Genomic DNA, 22,071 nt, shown 5'->3' with positions numbered 1-22,071 from the left:
AACACATGTCCAGCAGTTGTGTGAGGAGATGCTTCGCGGCCCTCACATTTAGGCCCGATCCGAGGTTGGTCCAGACAGAGTCCAAAACTCATCATCGTCCAAAAACATTTCGACCGTCATCCCTTCTAAAAAGTCAATTTCCTCCTCCTCCTTCAATGGTGTGGCTAACAGTCTGACACCATCATCATCCACCTTTGGCTCTCTTCTTGTGAGCTTGTAGATCTGCTATTTTTGGCTCGAGTTCTCCTCAGAAAAGGGATATTAGGGTTCAAGTGGTTAAGGTAAAAAAAAAAAATCATAACACAAAGATTTGGCGGACCCCCTGTAGTAACTATGAGGACCCCCTGTTGAAGACCCCTGTTTTAAATACTTTTTTTCTCCTTCTTTTTCACTTATGTTGCTATAATATATCAGTGGTTCTCAAACTGTTTTCATGTCAAGGACCACCCAAAATGTATTCGTCCACGGACCCCCATCTCAAAATATTTTGTTCCAGGGAAGAAGCAAAGATTTGAGTTTAAAGTGTATATACTGTATATATTCAAAGGTTTGCACACATTTTCACGATTTGTTTTTCAAAAATAGCAGATCTACAAGCTCATAGCGTGGCACGGTTTAAATGTTTTTTTTTTAACCCATTGAGACCTGAAGCCGATTCTACGTGTCTCCTAAATCTCAACAGTTTTCTGAAAAACGTATGTTTCTATATCAGTGGTGCTCAATCTTTTTCATGTCAAGGACCCCCAAAATTATATGTATTTGGCCACGGACCCCCATCAAAATATTTTGTTCCAGGGACCCCTAGAAGCACATATTTGAGTTAAAAATGTTCGCTTTAAAAATATATATATTCAAAGATTTGCACACATTTTCACGATTTAAAAAAAATAGCAGATCTACAAGCTCATAGCGCGCTAGTATATCTGCTATTTTTGAATAGCCCAAAGTGTAAAATAATGCTTTTTAGCTCAAATCTAAAAATGACACAGTTCCAGGTCTTAATGGGTTAACGCAGAAAGCTGCTTCACCCTGTTTTTCTTTTTCTTTTAGGTGTCGGGGGTCCACTGTGCGGGCCGGGTGGGCGGGGGGGCCAGGGAGGGTCACATCGGCGACGAGTTTGTGAGCTCTGACGGGAGGCTGATGCTGAGGCGAGCGCAGCGCGGCTTCATCCTCTCCACGGCGGGGAACGGACACCCCAGCATGGCCGCTCTCCTGCAGCGCTTCCAGAAGGCCCAGAGGTGGGCCCGCCTCAACAGAGACCTGCAGAACCTGTACCGCATCCCCGTCACCACCGCCTCCACCTCGCCCGCCTGCTGCTGGCCCCAGGCCGTGTTGTGGTACCTCGTGGACCTGGCGCTGGTCAACGCCTGGCTTCAGTACAGGTAAGGGACGCGTGCGTGCAGGGTTCCTCCCCGCCTCCTCCTCTCTCGACATTAGAAGAGTTGTGAACGGTGGCCGAATCCCCCGTCTCAGCACCGGCCTCAGTGGCTTGCCTCGTTAATCACTAGACCAGTGGTTTTCAACCAGTGGTCCGGGGGACCACCAGTGGTCCTTGAGGGAGTACCAGGGGGTCCTCAGCGAAATTAGTTAAAGGTAGGGTAAGTGATATGTGTTGGTTAAAACAAAAAGTATTTTGTTAAAAGGTTAAAGCACTATATTGTGATAGTAATCATTGATATAGAGTGTTTGTTCAGTAACAGGAGTCTCCCCGTCTCTCCAGCTCTTTAATAAACAGAAAATACATTTTTCGGTAGGTGTCAAAATCTCAGCCAATCAGGAGAAAGTACCCATTTTTAAGCTTAATTTTTATAGTGTTCCAGTTCCAATTGTGTCTGCTCATTTCTTAGTGTCATCACTTCCAATTTCACTTGTTCTTGAGTTCTCTGTCCTGGTTGGATAAAATTGGAAATGAAACTGAAACTGAAACGAAAATGCATTTTCTGTGCCTAGGCTGGCAAAGTGAGTGGGAGAGAGGTGGGTCATGGGCCCCAGTCCGAGAAGTAGTGGAATGTCAGGCTGGTCGTGTAAGGGACAATGTCACTGTTAACCAGTGTTGATTTCGTTGACTAAAACTATGATGTCATTTTTTTGCCGACTACCTTTTTTCACTGACGAAAACCAAATAAAAACTAAATTATGGTGACTAAAACTAAGACTAAATATAATTGAGAATTTATTTATTTTTACAAATAAAAACTAGACTAAAATGTTAGTGAGGGACGAGTAGAGAAGAGACCCAGTAGAACTAACAGACAAGTCATTTTATGTCTTTGGTTGAGCTCTGAAAATAGCAGATCTACAAGCTCACAACGTGTCGCTGTGAGCTTGTAGATGGGCTATTTTCAGCATGCAACCACGTGTAAAATCAGCCATTAGGACGACATTTTAGTCGACAAAATCAACTGTAGATTTAGTCGACTAAAACTAAAACATTTCAGATGACCAGAAGTACAATGTTGAGGTAATTGTACTATAGTTGAGTATTTCCAATTTCTACTCCACTACATCTCAGAAGCAAATATTGTACTTTTACTCCACTACAATTATTTGAAAACTTTAGTTACTTTTCAGATATAAGTTATGATATTATGAAACATACATTAACCACTTTAGTCCTATTTTATACATAGGCTATTTTCAAACATTTTAGTACTTTTACTTTTGGTACTTTAAGTACATTTTGATGCCAATACTTTTGTACTTTTACTCAAGTAAACTTTGAATTCTGAACCGAACGTCTCTGGCGGTCTCGATCATTAAAGGCTCTTATCTCATCTTAACCCCTAAAACCCCAGGCAGGAGCATCAGGGCGGCTCCGGTCCTCTGAGCTTCATGGCGTTCAGGCTGGACGTGTCCAAGACCCTGATCCTCTCCAAGAGCAGCAGCACCGCTACCGACCTGGCCCAGGACGCCCAGGACGCCGTCCCCCCTCGCCGGCCCCCTCCACCTCCTCCTCCTCCTCCTTCGCAGAAAGCCCACCAGAAGACGTCGTCGGACCGGAGCCCCGCCGTGGGCCCCCCGGCGCGGGGGTCCGGCTCTCTGCCGGACGCCGCCACGCGCTACGACGGCTCGGGCCACTGGCCCGAGCAGCTGGGCGAGGGGGAGGAGGGAGGCCGCTGCCGTTTCGGGGGCTGTGAGAGGACGTCTCGGGTCATGTGCCTCAAGTGCTGCGTGTTCCTGTGCATCTCACGACATCACAACTGCTTCCTGAACTTCCACAGTCGAGGGGCTTCGTGAAAAAACCAACGTGTTCTCTCTCTCACTCACTAAAAACGTTACCGTAGTGACTTCATGGGACCACATGTGACCAAAACGGAAAACGTTTGTGACATCTAGGGATGTTAACAATTAATCGATTAAAGGGATATTTCACTTTCAAAAAACCTTTGGGTCATTTTATCGTCTACTGAGGCTTTAGTGACCCCCCCCAGACCGTTTTTAAGTTGCTTGATGCAGTATTTAGATATTTGATATTCATTTTATCAGACACGCCCCCTTCCTATTCAAACCCATTGTAACTTCAAACTCAATTTTTGTTAGATTCATCGAAAACACCCGTCCTTGGTTCTGGTGACTCACCCTGCCCTCCTAATACGTGAGGGAGCCGTGTTTTTTCGATTACTTTTTTCATTTATTTTATTTTATTATTTTATTGTATTCCATTTTTTTCATTTTCCAAAATAAATAAATGAAAAAAGTTATCGAAAAAACACAGGGCCGTAACTTGAAGTTATAATGGGTTTGTATAGGAAGGGGGCGTGTCTGATAAAATGAATATCAAATATCTAAATACTGAATCAAGCAACTTAAAAACTGTCTGGGGGGCTGACAAAAACCTGAGTAGATGATAAAATGATCCAAAGTTTTTTTGAAAGTGAAATATCCCTTTAAGTGCCGTTAAGAATGTACTCGATTCAGTTTATTGATTTTCAATTCATTGAAAAAATATATAATTTTAAAGTTACAGGTATGGTGTGTGTGATATGAAATGTGAGCTTACCATAATCACAGTAATCCTTTATCATATTCCATCATATTCAAGGGCTTTAGGAGAGACATGAGACATAGAGCACTGCAGAGGGGAGGTGTGAGTGTGTCTGTCTCGGAATTGCGAGGCGTTGTGAGCTTGTAGATCTGCTATTTTCACAATATTTATCTGTGGAACAGAGTCAAACAAAATGTAACATTCCAAGTGCTTGTCAGAGTCGGGGGTCCTCAATTCAAGTATGATTATTTTGGGGGGGTCACGGCCCGAAAAGGTTGAGAACAACTGCTGATAGGGACAGAATCATAAACCCTCTCCCCCCCTAGTCAACATGTGACTTCCCAGGTTAGTGGGTCCCCCTCCCCCGAGACGTCAAACGTTTGCCATTTTGGTCAAATGTGTCCCTAGCCCAACTGCACCTGTTTGCCTTGCTTGGGAGTGAGAATGCGTTGGTGAAGCTATAGTCGTTACTCACTGCACAGTTTAACCACATGAACACTTTATACTTTGTTGACCGAAGGTGTCCCCCATGGGGTCTATACCTGGGCCTCCTCCTTTTTTTTACCCTTTTACTCCAAATCTCTTCACCTGAAAATAGACTACAGTCTACAGGAGCCTACGTTACGTACACGCCAAACGCTGTTGTCCTGACTACTACAGAGCATTAAGTCAGGAGATCAGACACACAGACACACACACACACACACACACACACACACACACACACACACACACACACACACACACACACACACACACACACACACACACACACACACACACACACACACACACACACACACACACACACACACACACACGCACACACACACACACACACTGCACAGACACACAGTTTGACGTTCACTTGACAACAAACACATGAACACACTGGCATGATTAACTGTGGGGCTTACACATTGATACTGTTATTTAAGAAATCATAGAAAAAAACACAAAGATGACACACAGCCATAAGTTAACTAAACGCTATTTTAGACCATTTTGGTTTGTGTGTTTAATGTTTGTCTTATTTATTGTTGATGAGGAATTTAAAATAACACTATAAACCAGGGGTCTTCAACAGTTCCTAACACACAAATCTTTATGTGTTAGGAACTTTTTTTCACATTAACCACCTTAACACTAGCATCTCTATTCTGTGGGGACATTTGCAGAAAACGTCAGATCTACAAGCTCAACGCGCTGCAAGGTGTTGTAGATCTGATATTTTTTGGCAAAGAGATTTGGTGTAGAGGGAAAAAAGGGGCAAGTTTACTTGAGCATTGAGGGTTTAAGTTGATAAATATATGAAAATACACATTAACAAAACATTAATTTACAGTTTACACGGACGACAGTAGTGCTGTCCAACAAGTCAATGAAGCCGTCTATGAAATCAATGAAAAAGTTTGATCTGCAACACAATTTTGTACAGTGGGGGGTCCCTGCAGTGGGGGGGGTCCCTCCCTGCTTCATGTCTCCCAGCTAAAAACGTTGAAGACCCCTGCTATAAACAACACTACAGCGTGTGCCTGCTGCTAGTGGCAGTGCGCTGCGTTGCGCACAGAGCTCAACACTAGCTACAGGCACCGGCTTCCAGTGCTACTGTATCAATGCATTGAATGGGACATTATCACCTTTTATCAGACCATTGAATGGGACATTATCACCTTTTATCAGACCATTGAATGGGACATTATCACCTTTTATCAGACCATTGAATGGGAAAAGTAGGCGACATGCTGACCTATCCGCCATTTATCAGACCCACAACATGATTTACCATTCTGTAACTCAGACGGCGCTGAGTAGTCTCAAGCGAATGTCGGAACGTTTGGCACGGCAACTCGCTCGCTTTAGCTCGCTCGGTGATGCCTCACATGGTTCCAGTTTGCTTGAGAGACTGTGCGCCTCTAAACCGAAACTTAACTTTTGGGTGGGGTGGGGGGGGGGGCTTACATTACAAGCTGTGTAGATCTGCATTTTTTTTCCCAAATGTTCTCCTAGTTTTGCCAAATGTTGGCCTGTTGTGCCACGCCCAGAATAGTATAGATTATTATTTTTTTTTTATCCCACGATTTTGTAACCCATTGTTTACACCCAGTGCCAATTGTCTATGTACCTATACCCTAGGGAACACGGGGAGAACATGCAAACTCTACAGTTCTAATGCCTTCTTATTCACAGACACATGTGATGCTACTTAAAGGACAACTTTGGTTTTTTACAACCAAGGTTTATATTTTAGCTTGTAATTAAAGTAAATAAATGATGAGTGTAATTTTTTTTTCATTTACTGCTTTCTATAGTTTTAGCATTTTTTGCAATATTTTTTACAGTGGGCGGGGGCATTCTGTCCGGTGGCTAAATATGCCTTTTTTACACAATAAAAAAGGTCCGGCTGTCTGAGATGGCCAGATGTGAGTTATTGGGGGCTAGAAGAGCTACTGTAAATAATAATAAAGAAAACGCCGGGTTAATGTGTTAAAAAAATACATATTTAGCCACTGGACAGAATGCCCCCGCCCACTGTGAAAACACTGTAAAAAAGATTGTGAAAATTGCTAAAACTATAGAAAGCAGTAAATTTAATTTTTTTAACACTCATCTTTTATTTACTTTAATTACAATCTAAAACATAAACATTGGTTGTAAAAAACCAAAGTTGTCCTTTAATGCTACTCTGATCTTAGGGCTGGGCCACTTCTAATCAATATCACCATTAATCCAAACGTATGCCTTGATTACGATTAATGAAGAATTATATAAAAAACTAAATGTATACATTAGTGAAAATAGCAGATCCACAAGCTCACAATGAAATTGTAAATTGGCTATTTTCGCAGTATTTAAATGATATATAATTAGGCATGTGACGATTCACTCAACTCACGGTACGATCAGAATCACGATACTTAGGTTCTCCATTTTATTTTACAGACAAACCCCTAACCCTTTATTATTATTTATCTGACACAAATCCAGTATTTTCTTCTCTTTTTTTTCCCTTTTTTTAGTTTTACAATACTGTTTTCTCTCATCCTCTTATCAATACAGTAGAAAATGACTGAAAACAAATTTTTTTGATCAATTCTCTTACAAAGATCCTGTATTCTCCTCTCTTTTTTGTACACGCCCCCTGCTGTTTGCATCGATACGGTACATTTAAATGATCACCAGTTTGTATGGATTTTAATGAATTTATCAATCGTTTCATGCCTACATATATATTATACAGCGGTAAGTGGTTAATCAGTATAATCCATTTAGTCGACTATAAAAAAAATCTATTAGAATCTGTTCGTGTCGATTGGTTGATATATAAGAAATACATTTAAAACATATATATATATATATGTATTTATACATTATATAAAAAATGCTTCTGGATTATTTGATTAACCTACTTGTTTGTAAAGGTCAGTTTCTCTATATTTTCAGTGAATAGCTCAGCTCTGCTCCTGTCAGATAGTTGAGCAACATGGAGCAGTCCTCATGGCTTTACAGTTACAGTACGGTCCTCTCATGTGGTGTGGAAAGAAATACACCTGTGGTTCTCAAAGTGGGGTCCGGGGACCCCCAGGGGTCCTTGAGGGAGTTCCAGGGGGTCCCCAGCTAAATGATAGATAGCTAGGAACCAAATTGACCCTTCTGGTCCATTTGGTTCCATTTGTTACACTCTCAGAGTTACAATAACATTGATTTTACAATACAAATTGGGGTCCCAAAGATAGAAATGCCATTAAATGGGGGTCCGTAGGCCTAATGCATGTCAAACCGGGGGTCCTTGAAATTAAAATGGTTGAGAATCACTGCTAGAGCTGTAAAAAAAAATCTTCTCTTATGGGGATCCCTTGCTTATCTTTTCAAATGGGGGTCTGCGGGCTAATAAGTGTCAATTTTGGGGGTCCTTGACATGAAAAAGTTTGAGAACCACTGCGGTATTGCATCAAAACCAGTTTAACCACATGCTGTCAAAAGAATCTTAAAAAGGGTGGAAAGTTTTTGAAACATTTTAACAACACGTCAACAACAAGTCTTGTAAGGGGGGGGGGGGGTCCCCTGGTACGAGATGTTTTCAGATGGGGGGTGGGTCCGCGGCCAAATACATATTAAATTGGGGGGTCCTTGACATGAAAATGTTTGATAGGCCATTGCACTACACGATGAAATGTGAAGAGAATGATATGCCTGAAAATGTGCTGGAAAATAAGTGGAAAGGATGTAATTTAAGATTGTGATTTCCTTGCTGTTTTTATCCTATGGCTGTTTTCTACATTCCATACTATTGTGGTTGAGCTTGTATTTATCTCTGTGAATTCATTTTGTAATATTGGTTGGGAGCAAATAAATGTATCTCTTTTTATAAAAAAAAGTAGTAGTTGTGATTTTGGCTCCATCCAAAATTGTTATAGTGACGCGGTCAAATCACATTAACTATTGTTTTATGCTTTGGCTATTCAAAAGTAGCAGATATACAAGCTTGTATAGCGTGCAATATTGCTGCGAGGAAAAAGTATACCTTTGAAAATAATTTACTGAAGACAAAACACATACATCATATGATATAACTAGTACAACTGGCAAAACATCATGGCACGAACATACTGTAGAGTTATTGTCACCCCATACAGTAAGTAGTTTAGTTAGTTACTGTTTAATGTAGTACACCACATGTGTGTACTATATTTAGTGGGAACCTCAGGCTGTTCTCTGTCATGTGTCCCCTGGGACAATGTCTCCCAGCAGAAAGAGTCAGTGGCGTGCACAGACATTTTGAGGGGCAGGTGCTCAAGTAAATTATACTTTTTTTTGTTTACTTGGTCTGCTCTTTTTTCCCTCTACACCTATACCTCTAGCCGATCTACAAGAGGCGTTGTGGGCTTGTAGATCTGCTATTTTTGGCTAAAGTTCTCCTCAGAAAAGGGATGCTAGGTTTCGAGTGGTTATGGTAAAAAGAAAAATCATATCACATAAAGATTTGGCGGACCCCCTGTAGTAACTCTGAGGACCCCCTAGGGGTCATTAAAATGATGTTATAGTACTGATGTCATAGACCGGCCTCCTGGACTCCATATTTGGTAATGGCTAACATGGAACTCCATACATGGGCATAAATAGGACACAGGCTGTGTTTAAGGGTGACGTAACGTCACCCGTAATGTCAAATCTGACCGGTTTGATCCGGTAGGAGAGTTGCCTTCGAGGGCCATGAGAGAGAGCCATTAGCACCTTAAGGGCCCTTATTACACGGCTTGGTTGAATGCTCGATTCTGATTGGTCAGTCATCGGTCATTATTTCTGGATAATGACCGATGATAATGACCGGTGAGACCGACGAGGAAACTGTGTAATCAGAGACTCAGAACACCTGCTCATATCAACCTGCGCTGCTTGATTTTATGCTTTATCCAACATGACAGCCATGTAAACAAACAACCAATGTCATTTACAACTAAACGTTGCTCTCAAGAATGTTTTTGAAAACATTTGAAGTGAGAAATAGACGATGCAATAACCGAAAAGTCATTCTATTTGATCCACTACACTTCCTTGTTTATCGTGGCGCAACAACGGGGGAATACCAAAACGCTCGCCCCAAAACATAGTCGCCCTGGGGCAAATCCGGCGGTATTACAGGCAAATCGGCAGTAAATAGAATGTGGGGCGAGTTTTTTTCCATTTCGTCATTTGTTTTTGCGAGGCGAACTTGTCCGCCCAGCCCAATACTTATGGAATACTTTCATTGCCGTAAGCAAGGAAATACTTCGTTTTGTTGTTACTTTTGGGTAAATGTATTTATGTATGTATTAAGTAGCCGTGTAATAAGCGGGATAATGCATGGGGAGGTAGTCATTATTGAAATTTAAAGCCCTTCAGGGCGATTAACCAAATTTCAATAATGACTACCTCCCCATGCATTATCCCTTGCTTAATATACATAGTAAGGGCCCCACATATACATATGATAGTTGCAGTTACAGTATGCTAGACCTGATCACACACCTGAAACACTTTGCCATGTGTTTGAATGGCTCAGGGTCACGTGACTGTTAGAGTCCCAAACTGTTTCCTTATTGTAGTGTTTGTGTACAGACTGGGACAGGCTAAGGGCCACAGTGTATTAAAGCAGGGGTCTGCAACGTTTTCAGGCCAAGGACCCCCTAGCTGAGAGAGAGATAAAGCAGGGACCCCCTCCTCTGTATTGTATAAAATGGTGTTTCAGATTAAACTTTTTTTGTTCTCTTGGTCTGCTCTTTTTTTCCCTCTACACCTATTTGCCAAAAATAGCCGATCTACAAGCTCACAACGCCTCGCAGCGCGAGGCATTGTGAGCTTGTAGATCGGCTATTTTTGGCTCAAGTTCTCCTCAGAAAAGGGCTATTAGGGTTCAAGTGGTTAAGGTAAAAAAATAATAATAATCATAACACAAAGATTTGGCGGACCCCCTGTAGTAACTCTGAGGACCCCCTGTTGAAGACCCATATATTAAAGGGATAGTTCACCCAACTTTTGGTACTTTCAGCACATTTTGATCCCAATACCTATGTACTTTTTTTACTCAAGTAAATTTGTAATTCTGGACTTTTACTTGTAACAGAGTATTTCTATATTGCAGTATTGGTACTTTTACTTAAGTATTTGAGTACTTTTTCCACCACTGTCTGAGACTCACATTCTCCTTCAGCACATAAATATGTTTTACTTCGGCAGTAGTTATGATTGTTGTTTTCTCTCTGTATACAATGTTAAAGGACGACTTCACCACTTTTCAACATATCTTCATATAATAGGTCCTCACTAATACTCATGATAAAATGATTAAAAAAAAATCTACTTGGTCTGTCTCTCATAGGAGGGCCGTGGACAGTCCAGAAACCCGTCTACCAGTGACATCATCGTTAGGCAGGATTTTTTCCCCAAAAAGATTGCAATTTTTTTATTCCGATTTTTATTAAGGTGAGAACAATGGGATCTATTTTTGCATTGCAACTTTCCAGGAATACAAAGCCTGCAGTTTCTATTAGCTTGGATTCCCCATCGATGATGTCACTGGTAGACGGGTATCTGACACAGACAGATTAGGAAAAAATGGTACCATTTTATCATGAGCATTAGTGAGGACCTATTATAGGAAGATATGTTGAAAAGTGGTGAAGTCGTCCTTTAAGCAGAAGCCTATAGATTGAAGCACACTGTTTTCCTTCTCAGTTTGCAGAGGACAGCTTGTTCAAATACACAGAGGGCCGTGGCAGAGGATAGGCAGGCAATATCCAAAGACATATTGTACAAACTGTTTGTACAGACTGGGACAGGCTGTAAAGTAACTAGGTAAATTTTACTCAAGTACCGTACTTAAGTACAATTTTTAGGTATTTCTTACTTTAGTGGAGTATATCCAATTTTCAATACTTTTACTTTTACTCCACTACATCTCTGAGGGAAATATTGTACTTTTACTCCAATAAATTATGTGAAAACTTTACTTACTAGTTACTTTTTTGATTTAGCTTCTTATTACTAAACAGCATTAACCACTTTAGGTCTCTATATATTTAGACTGTTTGAAAATAGCCGATCTACAAGCTCACAATGATGCGACGCGGTGTGAGCTTGTAGATCTGCTATTTTCAATAGATTTCTATACATTTTGAAAACTTGAAATGGGACATTTCTGCATAATGAGTAAGTCTACTTTTACTTTTGGTACTCTATGTACATTTCGATGCCAATACTTTTGTACTTTTACTAAAGTGATTTTTTTAACAGGCTAATGAACTTTTACTTGTAACAGAGTATTTCTACATTGCAGTATTGATACTTTTACTTTAGTACAAAAAAGAGTGCTTTTTACATCACTGACCGTACCCAGCTACTGGTTGATGGAGTATTGTTTCCCAAACAATGAGTCTGGACATGTTTTGGTGCATTTCTTACATTGATTAGTTAGTGATACAGACAGAGAGGCCCATTAGAGCCTATTAGCACAACGATCACAGCATCAACATGTCTATCAGTGTGGAGGTGGGGGGGGGGGGGGGTGGGGGTCTATCAGTGTGTTCTCAGTGTGGAGGTAGGGGTGGGGGGGGTCTATCAGTGTGTTCTCAGTGTGGAGGTAGGGGTGGGGGGAGGGGGTGGGGGGGGTCTATCAGTGTGTTCTCAGTGTGGAGGTAGGGGTGGGGGTCTATCAGTGTGTTCTCAGTGTGGAGGTGGGGAGTTTCCTTCGAGGGCCATGAGAGAGCCATTAGCACCTTAAGGGCCCTTAATATACATAGTAAGGGCCCCGCATATACATATGACAATTGCAGTTACAGTATGCTAAACTTGGGGGGGGGGGTCTCCAACATTTCTGGGGGTAACTTTCAGAGTTGATTTCAATTATGTTAAAGGTAGGGTACGTGATTCTTTGGTCAAAAAAGTGCTAAATATCTCTATATTCTGATAGTAATCAATGCTATAGTGTGTTTGTTCAGTAGCAGTGTTAAATAGCTCTATATTATGATAGTACTCATTGTGTTTGTTCACAGGAGTCTCCGTGTCTCTCCAGCTCCAGCTCTTTATTAAACAGAAAATGCATTTTCAGGTCAGGATACCAATTTTATCCAATCAGGATAGAGAACTCAGTCAGGATATAGATTAAACAAGTGAAATTGGATGTGATTGTAAGGCTACTTCTTGGCCTCAATCACAAAACCCATCTAACCCCTGCTCATTTTGCTAGGATTGGATGGCTTAGGGCAGAGGACAGAGCAACTTGCTATGGGCCTGGTCTTCAAGATACACCACAACATTGGGATCCCCCTGTATTTGTCAAAGCACTTCCAAAATGTTAATGATGTCCATGATCACAACACCAGAGGCAGCTCCATGAATCATGTTCAACCCTTATTTGGCTCAACAAAGGGAAGTAACTCGTTCTCATGTTATTCATCAAAAATGTGGAATGCCCTACCAAAAGGAGTAAAGGAGTGTAAAACCCTACTCACTTTCAAAACTGCCCTAAAGATACAAATTCAGGAGACTGCAATTCTAAAATGGCCCCTGTCTAAGTCTTAACCTACCCCAAGCCCTAACCTACCCCCCCACCCCCCCTTTCTTTTTCTACTCTTGTACATATTTCTCACTCTTCATACCAGTAACCTGTAAACTGATTGTATGACATTCTGAATAGTAGTGTGTATATCTGTCTGTCTCTTATATGTCATCATGAGGGATCTCACCTTAAACAAGCTCAGTGCTAATGAGTCTTCCAGTTTAGTAGACCTTGTATTGTGAATTTGTACTCTTACTAAATAAAGTACATCAATCAATCAATGACAAAGAAATGAGCAGAACAAATTGGAACTGGAACTTAACTTTTGTTAAGATACTCAGTTTGGACTCAATTACTAAATGTATATAGGGCTGAAGTGGTTAATGTAGCCTATATGTTTTGTAATAATAATCAAAATCTACAAAGTAACTAGTAAATAAAGTTTTCAAATAAATGTAGTGGAGAAAAAGTACAATATTTTGATCCGAGATGTAGTGGAGTAGAAGTAAAAGTATTGGAAATTGAAAATGCTCAAGTAAAGTACAAATACCTCAAAATTGTACTTAAGTACAGTACTTAAGTAAATGTACTTCACTCTACATGGCCAAGCCCCGCCCCTCTGCCAGACTCATGAATATAAAATCCTCAGACCAAACACTGAGTGAGCACACAACCTGCAGTGAGGACACACTGTCTTTCCACAGAATCCACAGCTACAGGAGAGACCCACAGAATCCACAGCTACAGGAGAGACCCACAGAATCCACAGCTACAGGAAGAGACCCACAGAATCCACAGCTACAGGAGAGACCCACAGAATCCACAGCTACAGGAAGAGACCCACAGAATCCACAGCTACAGGAGAGACCCACAGAATCCACAGCTACAGGAAGAGACCCAGACCACTTGAATCTGCTGCTGCTGAATAGACTTTGTTAGCGTAACCCGGAGACTAAAATGGCTTCAAATTCGTCCTTCTCAGAAGAGGATTTCTCCTGCACCGTGTGCCGTGACATCTTTAAAGATCCAGTTCTCTTGGCGTGTAGCCACAGCTTCTGCAAAGCCTGTCTGCAGGACTGGTGGACGCACAAGGGAAAGAAGGAATGTCCAGTTTGTAAGAAAATAAACAGAATTAAATCTCTTGCTTGCAACCTGGTTCTGAAGAACTTGTGTGAGGCCTTCGTACAGCAGAGACCCTCAAAGCGTCGGAGAACTTTTTATTCATCACCAGGCTCTGCTGAGGAGGTGTGCAGTCTGCACGCTGAGAAACACAAGCTCTTCTGTCTGGAATGTCAACAGCCAGCGTGTGTCGTGTGTCGAGATTCTAAAAAACACACCGGCCACAGTTTCAGAGCCATCGATGAAGCTGCTCTGGATCACAAAGAGGAAGTGCAGAAATCATTGACGGATTTACTGCAGAAACTGAGGCATTTAGAACGTGTTAAAGTGAACTGTGACAGAACAGCAGAACGCATTAAGGTCCAGACCCAGAACACAGAGACGCAGATTAAGGAACAGTTTAAGAAGCTCCATCGGTTTCTACAAGACGAAGAGGAGGCCAGGATCACCGCGCTGAGAGAGGAAGAGCAGCAGAAGAGTCAGACGATGAAGGAGAAGATCGAAGGTTTGGACGGAGACATATCGACCCTTTCCAACAAAATCAGAGTCATGGAGGAGGCTCTGAAAGCAGAAGACGTCTCGTTCCTGCAGAACTACAAGGCGGCCGCGGAGAGAGTCCAGCTCACACTGCAGGACCCACAGCCGGTCCCGGGAGAACTGATGGACGTGGCCAAACACCTGGGCAACCTGGCCTTCAGAGTCTGGGACAAGATGAAGGACATCGTCTCCTACTCCCCTGTCGTTCTGGACCCCAACACCGCCTTTCGCACGCGCATCCTGTCCGATGATCTGACCAGCGTGAGCCACGACGGACTCGCCGCCGCGTGGATTGAGCTTCCCAACGACCTGACCGGATATGACCTCTACGACTATGTCCAGGGTTCCGAGGGTATTGATTCAGGGACTCACACCTGGGTGGTTGATCTTGGAGACACCGGTGCCGACTGGGAAGTGGGGATGTCGTCACGGTCTTTTCAGAGGGGGGGGTGGTCCAAAGGTGAATTCTGGAGCATGATTTTACGCGACGGTTGTTTACAACCTACATGGCGGACCACGAAACCCTCAGGGAAGCCGATCCCTCAGAGGATCAGAGTCCAGCTGGACTGGAACAGAGGAAAGCTGTCCTTTTATGATCCTGATACTGACACACACCTAGACACCATCACACACACTTTCACCGAGGCACTCTTTCCATTCATTCAGGCTCAACATCCTATTAAGATATTACCTGGGAAGGTCAGTGTAACTCTGGAACAATGATGATGAACTGTTACTAGATTAATAAAACGGGGGTGTAGTTATTTTTAAGTTTTTTTTCGTCAAGAGATAATTTCATACATAGTGAATGTAAATAATGTCATACGCAGTGAGTGTTCTTTTTTTATTGTTACAATGATGAAAGTATGAGTGAAATGTTATGGACTCGAGGCTTAAAGAGTCTTAAGTGGTCATCTTCTACTTCTGTTTCTAAACAGCTATCTCATAATCACTGCCTGTATCATTTTGCATGAATTTCAGAAGGTTTTACTGAACAAGTTACTGCATAACTGTTGACATATCCTAACAAGCTACAACATCATTTAAAATGTGATTCATTTTTGGTCTGAGTTCTGATTAAAGTATAAACCTGTAAAGAAATCCGTATGTGATGTAATGTTTAATTCAAATAAACGTCTCTAGCACACATCTCTTGTTTGGTTTGAGTTCAGTTGCATCATTTAAGGAAACCAATTAGACCCTGGCAACTACCGCCCTATTTCTATTCTAAGCTCCATCTCGAAAGTCATGGAAAAAATAGTCTATGAACAGATCGACAAGTATCTTGCCGTGAAAAATCTAATCTACAAATTCCAATCTGGCTTCAGAACAAACCACTCCACTGACACATGCCTTCTCTATTTGAACGACTCTATCAAAAAAGAGATCGAAAAGGGTAAATATTGCGGCATGGTCATGCTGGACCTCCAGAAGGCTTTTGACACCGTTAATCACCCAATTATGATCAAAAAGCTCAAAGCAATAGGTTTTGATGACACGTCAGTGAACTGGATGAGATCCTACCTGGAAGGGAGGGAGCAAGTGGTGGAAGTAAACGGCACCCAGCCCCCCCCCCCCTCCCAGTGACTTGTGGTGTTCCCCAAGGAAGTATACTAGGACCCTTACTGTTCCTGATATATGTGAATGACATGTCTTCAGCCTGCGACTGCAACCTGTTCCTGTTCGCAGATGACTCGGCCCTGCTAGTCTCGGACAGGGACAGGCTGCAGGTTGAGAAAACCCTCAGCTCTGAACTCAACAAGATCTGCATCTGGCTCTTCGACAACAAGCTCTCATTACACCTGGGCAAAACGGAATGCATCCTCTTTGGGTCCACTCCTAACCTCAGAAAGGCAGAGAGCTTCACGATCAAAGCGGGTGATGAAATCATCAAAAGAAAAAACGAAATTACCTACCTGGGCTCTATCTTGGAGGCTGACCTCTCTGGTGACAAAAATGCTGAAAAAACGATCAAAACGGTCCACAAAAAAACACGCTATTTGCGGAGTATTGATCGTAAAGTCAGTAAGAATACCCTGAAGACTCTTGCAGTGGCCCTCATACAAGGTCATTACGATTATGCATGTACTTCATGGTATCACAACACCTCCAAGGCCTTAAAAACAAGGCTCCAAACATCCCAAAACAAACTTGTAAGGCTACTTCTTGGCCTCAATTACAAAACCCATCTAACCCCTGATCATTTTGATAGGATTGGATGGCTTAGGGTTGAGGACAGAGTACAGCAACTTGCTATGGGCCTGGTCTTCAAGATATACCACAACATTGGGATCCCCCTGTATTTGTCAAAATACTTCCAAAATGTTAATGATGTCCATGATCACAATACCAGAGGCAGCTCCACAAACCTTGTCCAACCCTTTTTTGGCTCAACAAAGGGAAGTAACTCGTTCTCATGCTATTCCTCAAAAATGTGGAACGCCCTACCAAAAGGAGTAAAGGAGTGTAAAACCCTACTCTCCTTCAAAACTGCCCTAAAGATACACCTTCAGGAGGCTGCAATTGGAAAATGGCCCCTGTCTAAGTCCTAACCTTACCTACCCCCCCCCCCCCCCTCTCCTTCTTCTTTTGTACATATTTCTCACTCTTTATACCAGTAACCTGTAAACTGATTGTATGACATTCTATAGTAGTTGTGTATAACTGTCTGTCTCTTATATGTCACCATGATTTGTGTGCATGGGGAACTCATTTGAAACAAGCTCAGTGCTTTTATGAGTCTTCCAGTTTAGTAGACCTCGTATTGTGAATTTGTACTTCCATGTACTGTTGTTCTCATGTCTTACTAAATAAAGTACATCAATCAATCAATCAATCAATCACATAACAAATATCGGTTCCATGTTTTATGCCGTCATACAGTGTGACATGTTGTATGATGGTAGCAGAGGTCAATGTTTAAACTATTGCAGACGTTGAACCCATAAGGGGTGAGCTACACAGTAAATACACCATCTCTATATAATATGATGATGATTAAATATTACGTATGATCTCTATTAAATTCAACAAGATTTGTCTAATCCTTCATCAATACATTTGTCTTTAACACAATTCAAACCGGGAACGCATCAACAAATGTCTTCTAAATCCCAATTCTAAAACTTATGTTGCTATAACATCAGTGGTGCTCAAACGTTTTCATGTCAAGGACCCCCAAAATGATATGTATTTGGGCCGCCGACCCTCCCATCTCAAAATATTTTGTAATAGGGACCCCCCAGAAGCAAAGATTTGAGTCAAAAATGTTCCCAAAATGAAGAGTGACACACATTAGCACAAGGACCGTTTATATACATATTAAGGGCCCGCATAATACATAATGATAAATACAGGTTCAGTATGCTAAACTTGTTCACGGCTGAAACCCTTTGTGATGTTTTTGAATGGCTCAGTGGCTCTCAATTCCTTTGGGCTCAGGGCGCCCCTATAAACAACTGTTTCATCCACGGCAGTCATTGATTGAATACTTTATTCAGAAATTTGCAGAAAAAAAAACACATGAAAGTATAGTTTAAATACAAGGTCAAATAAATAGTTTTAAAAGGCCCATGAAACCATATGGCTTGTTTCAAATGGGGTAATGTTTTTGAATGACTCAGTGGTGATGAATCAGGGCATCAACTTTAGTGGAGTATATCCAATTTTCAATACTTTTACTTTTACTCCACTACATCTCTAAGGGAAATATTGTACTTTTACTCCAATCAATGATTTGAAAACTTTACTTACTAGTTACTTTTTTTTATTTAGCTTCTTATTACTAAACAGCATTAACCACTTTAGGTCTCTATATATTTAGACTATTTGAAAATAGACGATCTACAAGCTCACAATGATGCGACGCGTTGTGAGCTTGTAGATCTGCTATTTTCAATAGATTTCTATACATTTTGAAAACTTGAAATGGGACATTTCTGCATAATGAGTAGGTCTACTTTTACTTTTGGTACTCTATGTACATTTCGATGCCAATACTTTTGTACTTTTACTAAAGTAAATTTTGAACAGGCTAATTAACTTTTACTTGTAACAGAGTATTTCTACATTGCAGTATTGATACTTTTACTTTAGTACAAAAAGGAGTGCTTTTTACATCACTGACTGTACCCAGCTACTGGTTGATGGAGCAATGTTTCCCAAACAATGAGTCTGGACATTCTTTGGTGCATTTCTTACAATGATTAGTTAGTGATACAGACAGAGAGGCCCATTAGAGCCTATTAGCACAACGATCACAGCATCAACATGTCTATCAGTGTGGAGGTGGGGGGGGGGGGGGGGGGGTCTATCAGTGTGTTCTCAGTGTGGAGGTAGGGGTGGGGGGGGTCTATCAGTGTGTTCTCAGTGTGGAGGTGGGGGGTTGCCTTCGAGGGCCATGAGAGAGCCATTAGCACCTTAAGGGCCCTTAAGGGCCCCACATATACATATGACAATTGCAGTTACAGTATGCTAAACTTGGGGGGGGGGGGGTCTCCAAGATTTGTGGGGGTAACTTTAAACTTTCAGAATTGATTTCAATTATGTTAAAGGTAGGGTACGTGATTTTCTTTGGTCAAAATAAGTGTTAAATAGTTCTATATTGTGATAGTACTCATTGTGTTTGTTCAGTAACAGGAGTCTCCATGTCTCTCCAGCTCTTTATTAAACAAAAAATGCATTTTCAGGTCAGGATACCAATTTTATGCAATCAGGATAGAGAACCCAGTCAGGATACAGATTAAACAAGTGAAATTGGAAGTGGTGACACAAAGACATGAGCAGAACAAATTGTAACTGGAACACTATAAAAAATGAAGCAGTGTCGCTTTCCTACCGGATCGCTGTAACTTGGCAACCACTTAAAATAACTGCCCAAACCCTGTAATACCATATGGTTCCATGGTGTGCAACGTTAAGCAGACTTCTAATTCCTGTGCCTCTGTGGCACCTCGGGATGGAATCCCTCTCCCGGCGCTGTTTATTTATAATGTGTATAATGTGGTCACTTTACTGTTCACCAGGAACAGTAAAGGTTTAACCAAGTTGAATAAACCACTCAAATACAACAGTCGGGAGGAATTTATAAGGTCTTGACTTGAGGCAATGAAATTGTAAACTTGAAGTACCCTAACCCTAACCCTCTTGGGTGCATGCAAGGAGCAACATCCAGTAGCCTACTCTATAAGCATGAATCAAAGTAAAACAGCCAGAAAGCTGAAAGACCATGTTGGCTTCAGAGAGAGTCCAGATAGACTTGGAACAGCTCTATGATGAGGGTGAATGAGGAATTTATAAAAAGATCTGTGAGTGACACCTGATGGACATCATGTTGGAAGCTGTAAAATGCTCCTCAGGGCTTCTTCCAGGAGGTGAACCTCTGTAGTATGTTTGTCCTTTAGCCAGAGAAGGAAGCCTTTCCAGTAGGGTTGTCCGATATTGGCTTTTTTACCGATAACCGATATACCGATATTGTCAAACTCTTAATTACCGATACCGATATCAACCGATACCGATATATGCGGGGATTATTGTGATTAGGGTAAGCTCAAATTTCATATCACACACACCATACAGTAAGAACTACTGTAAAACATTTTTTTTTTAAATAAATAAAAAAAAAAATTAAAAAAAACCGATACCGATATTTTCCGATATCGATTTTTATGCTAATATCGGGAGGCCGATAATATCGAACATCCCTACTTTCCAGGCAAGCCTCATCAATGCTTTGTAGACAAGCATGTGCTGCTTATTTGTTGTACTTTCTTATCAGCTACTGACCCTTCCACAATAACAAGACTCCACACAGAGGTCCCTCAGCCCTGCATCTTGTAATAATTTCCCTAGAATGGAAAGTAGATTGCAAATGGTGCGGAACTCCCCCATCCTGATGATAGTGTTTTGTTTTAGTTGTCATATCATTTCTGTTACCTTGATGTATAATGCCTGGTCAAACACACAGATGATTGTCTTAAATATTTTTTTATTTCAAAATAACACAGTGTATGCAGAATTCCAGATTCAAACACATTGCTTTTATTACTTTTATAAATGTTTTAGTTGCCTTAGGTTCAAGATTAAATATGATACTGACTGGGCGCTCGGGTGGTGCAGTGGTAAAGTATCTGCCCACGGAGGTTGTGGGTTCGAATCCACCGTGGTGCATCCGGCTTTGTCGAGCGCCTACACAAACACAATTGGCCCGTGTTCGGGGGAGGGAGGCGGGGAGGGTTATATCACTGCGCGTATTCCTGCGGGCTGGGGAGGCACCTGTCAGCAGGGAGTGTTGGGCGGGAGTATCCTTCCTCTTCGCCTTGCCTACTTGTTGTTAACTAGTTGTACAAACTCTTGTTTTACTTTATTGGATCTTGTTGTTTATTCGATACACTTATTTGTTTTAGCTCTTGCTCATTTGATTTTCCTATTTTGTCTCATCTGTTTATGAAAGTAGGTAGCTGATATGTTGCACTTTTACTTTAAAGCGAGGTATACTCTTAGTTGCTTGTTTTAGAAGAGAATGCACTTAATACTTATGGTGATTAGTAGTTTCGTTCCCTACCTATGTTGAATGCACTTATTGTAAGTCGCTTTGGATAAAAGCGTCTGCTAAATGACCGTAATGTAATGTAATGTAATGTAATAAATGGGTACTCTCTCCTGAGTGAAATGTTGTCACCCACCTGAAAATGTATTTTCTGTTTATTAAAGAGCCGGAGAGACATGGAGACTCCTGTTACTAAACAAACACAAACTTTTACTTACCCTACTTTAATGAAATTACTCAAATGATCTAGTCTAACAAGTAACAACCCACATAATGCAGCACACAGTAAACTCCTCAGTGTTCATTTATCCATTTATTGCACCATAAGAGTCTCTGGGTGACACTAACAAAGGTCTCTGGTGGTTAATGTAGCCTATGTTTTGTAATAATAATCAATCTACAAAGTAACTAGTGACTAAAGTTTTCAAATAAATCTAGTGGAGTAAAAGTACAATATTTGGATCCGAGATGTAGTGGAGTAAAATAATTGGAAATACTCAAGTAAAGTACAAATATCTCAAAATTGTACTTAAGTACAATACTTAAGTAAATGTACTTAGTTACTTTACATCACTGGTCAAGCCCCGCCCCTCTGCCAGACTCATGAATATAAAAGCCTCAGACCAAACACTGAGTGAGCACACAACCTGCAGTGAGGACACACTGTCTTTCCACAGCTACAGGAGAGACCCACAGAATCCACAGCTACAGGAGAGACCCACAGAATCCACAGCTACAGGAGAGACCCACAGAATCCACAGCTACAGGAGAGACCCACAGAATCCACAGCTACAGGAGAGACCCACAGAATCCACAGCTACAGGAAGAGACCCAGACCACTTGAAT

General features: G+C 41.4%; 2 protein-coding genes across 2 annotated transcripts in view; both read left to right on the top strand.

The window, feature by feature from the left end:
* Positions 1-3,320, top strand: part of znf576.1 (zinc finger protein 576, tandem duplicate 1) — a 41,286-nt gene extending 37,966 nt beyond the window's left edge. The window contains exons 20-21 of the mRNA XM_084048832.1: positions 1,051-1,382; positions 2,796-3,320. Coding sequence (XP_083904958.1) covers positions 1,051-1,382; positions 2,796-3,237 — 774 coding nt within the window. The 3' untranslated portion in view covers positions 3,238-3,320. The remainder of the gene's footprint in view (positions 1-1,050; positions 1,383-2,795) is intronic.
* Positions 3,321-13,979: 10,659 nt separating this feature from the next.
* Positions 13,980-22,069, top strand: LOC311039164 (E3 ubiquitin-protein ligase TRIM35-like; the record flags this gene model as incomplete). Its single annotated transcript, XM_084048820.1, has 2 exons — positions 13,980-15,138; positions 21,903-22,069. 2 exons carry the CDS (start codon positions 13,980-13,982, stop codon positions 22,067-22,069), a joined length of 1,326 nt encoding a protein of 441 aa, XP_083904946.1.
* Positions 22,070-22,071: the final 2 nt, after the last annotated feature.

Source organism: Gymnoscopelus microlampas (genome assembly GCF_963454915.1).
Source record: "Gymnoscopelus microlampas genome assembly, chromosome: 3".
Taxonomy (NCBI): Eukaryota; Metazoa; Chordata; class Actinopteri; order Myctophiformes; family Myctophidae; genus Gymnoscopelus; species Gymnoscopelus microlampas.
Note: the sequence above shows the minus strand (reverse complement) of the source record. Positions and strands in the feature narration are given on the sequence as shown.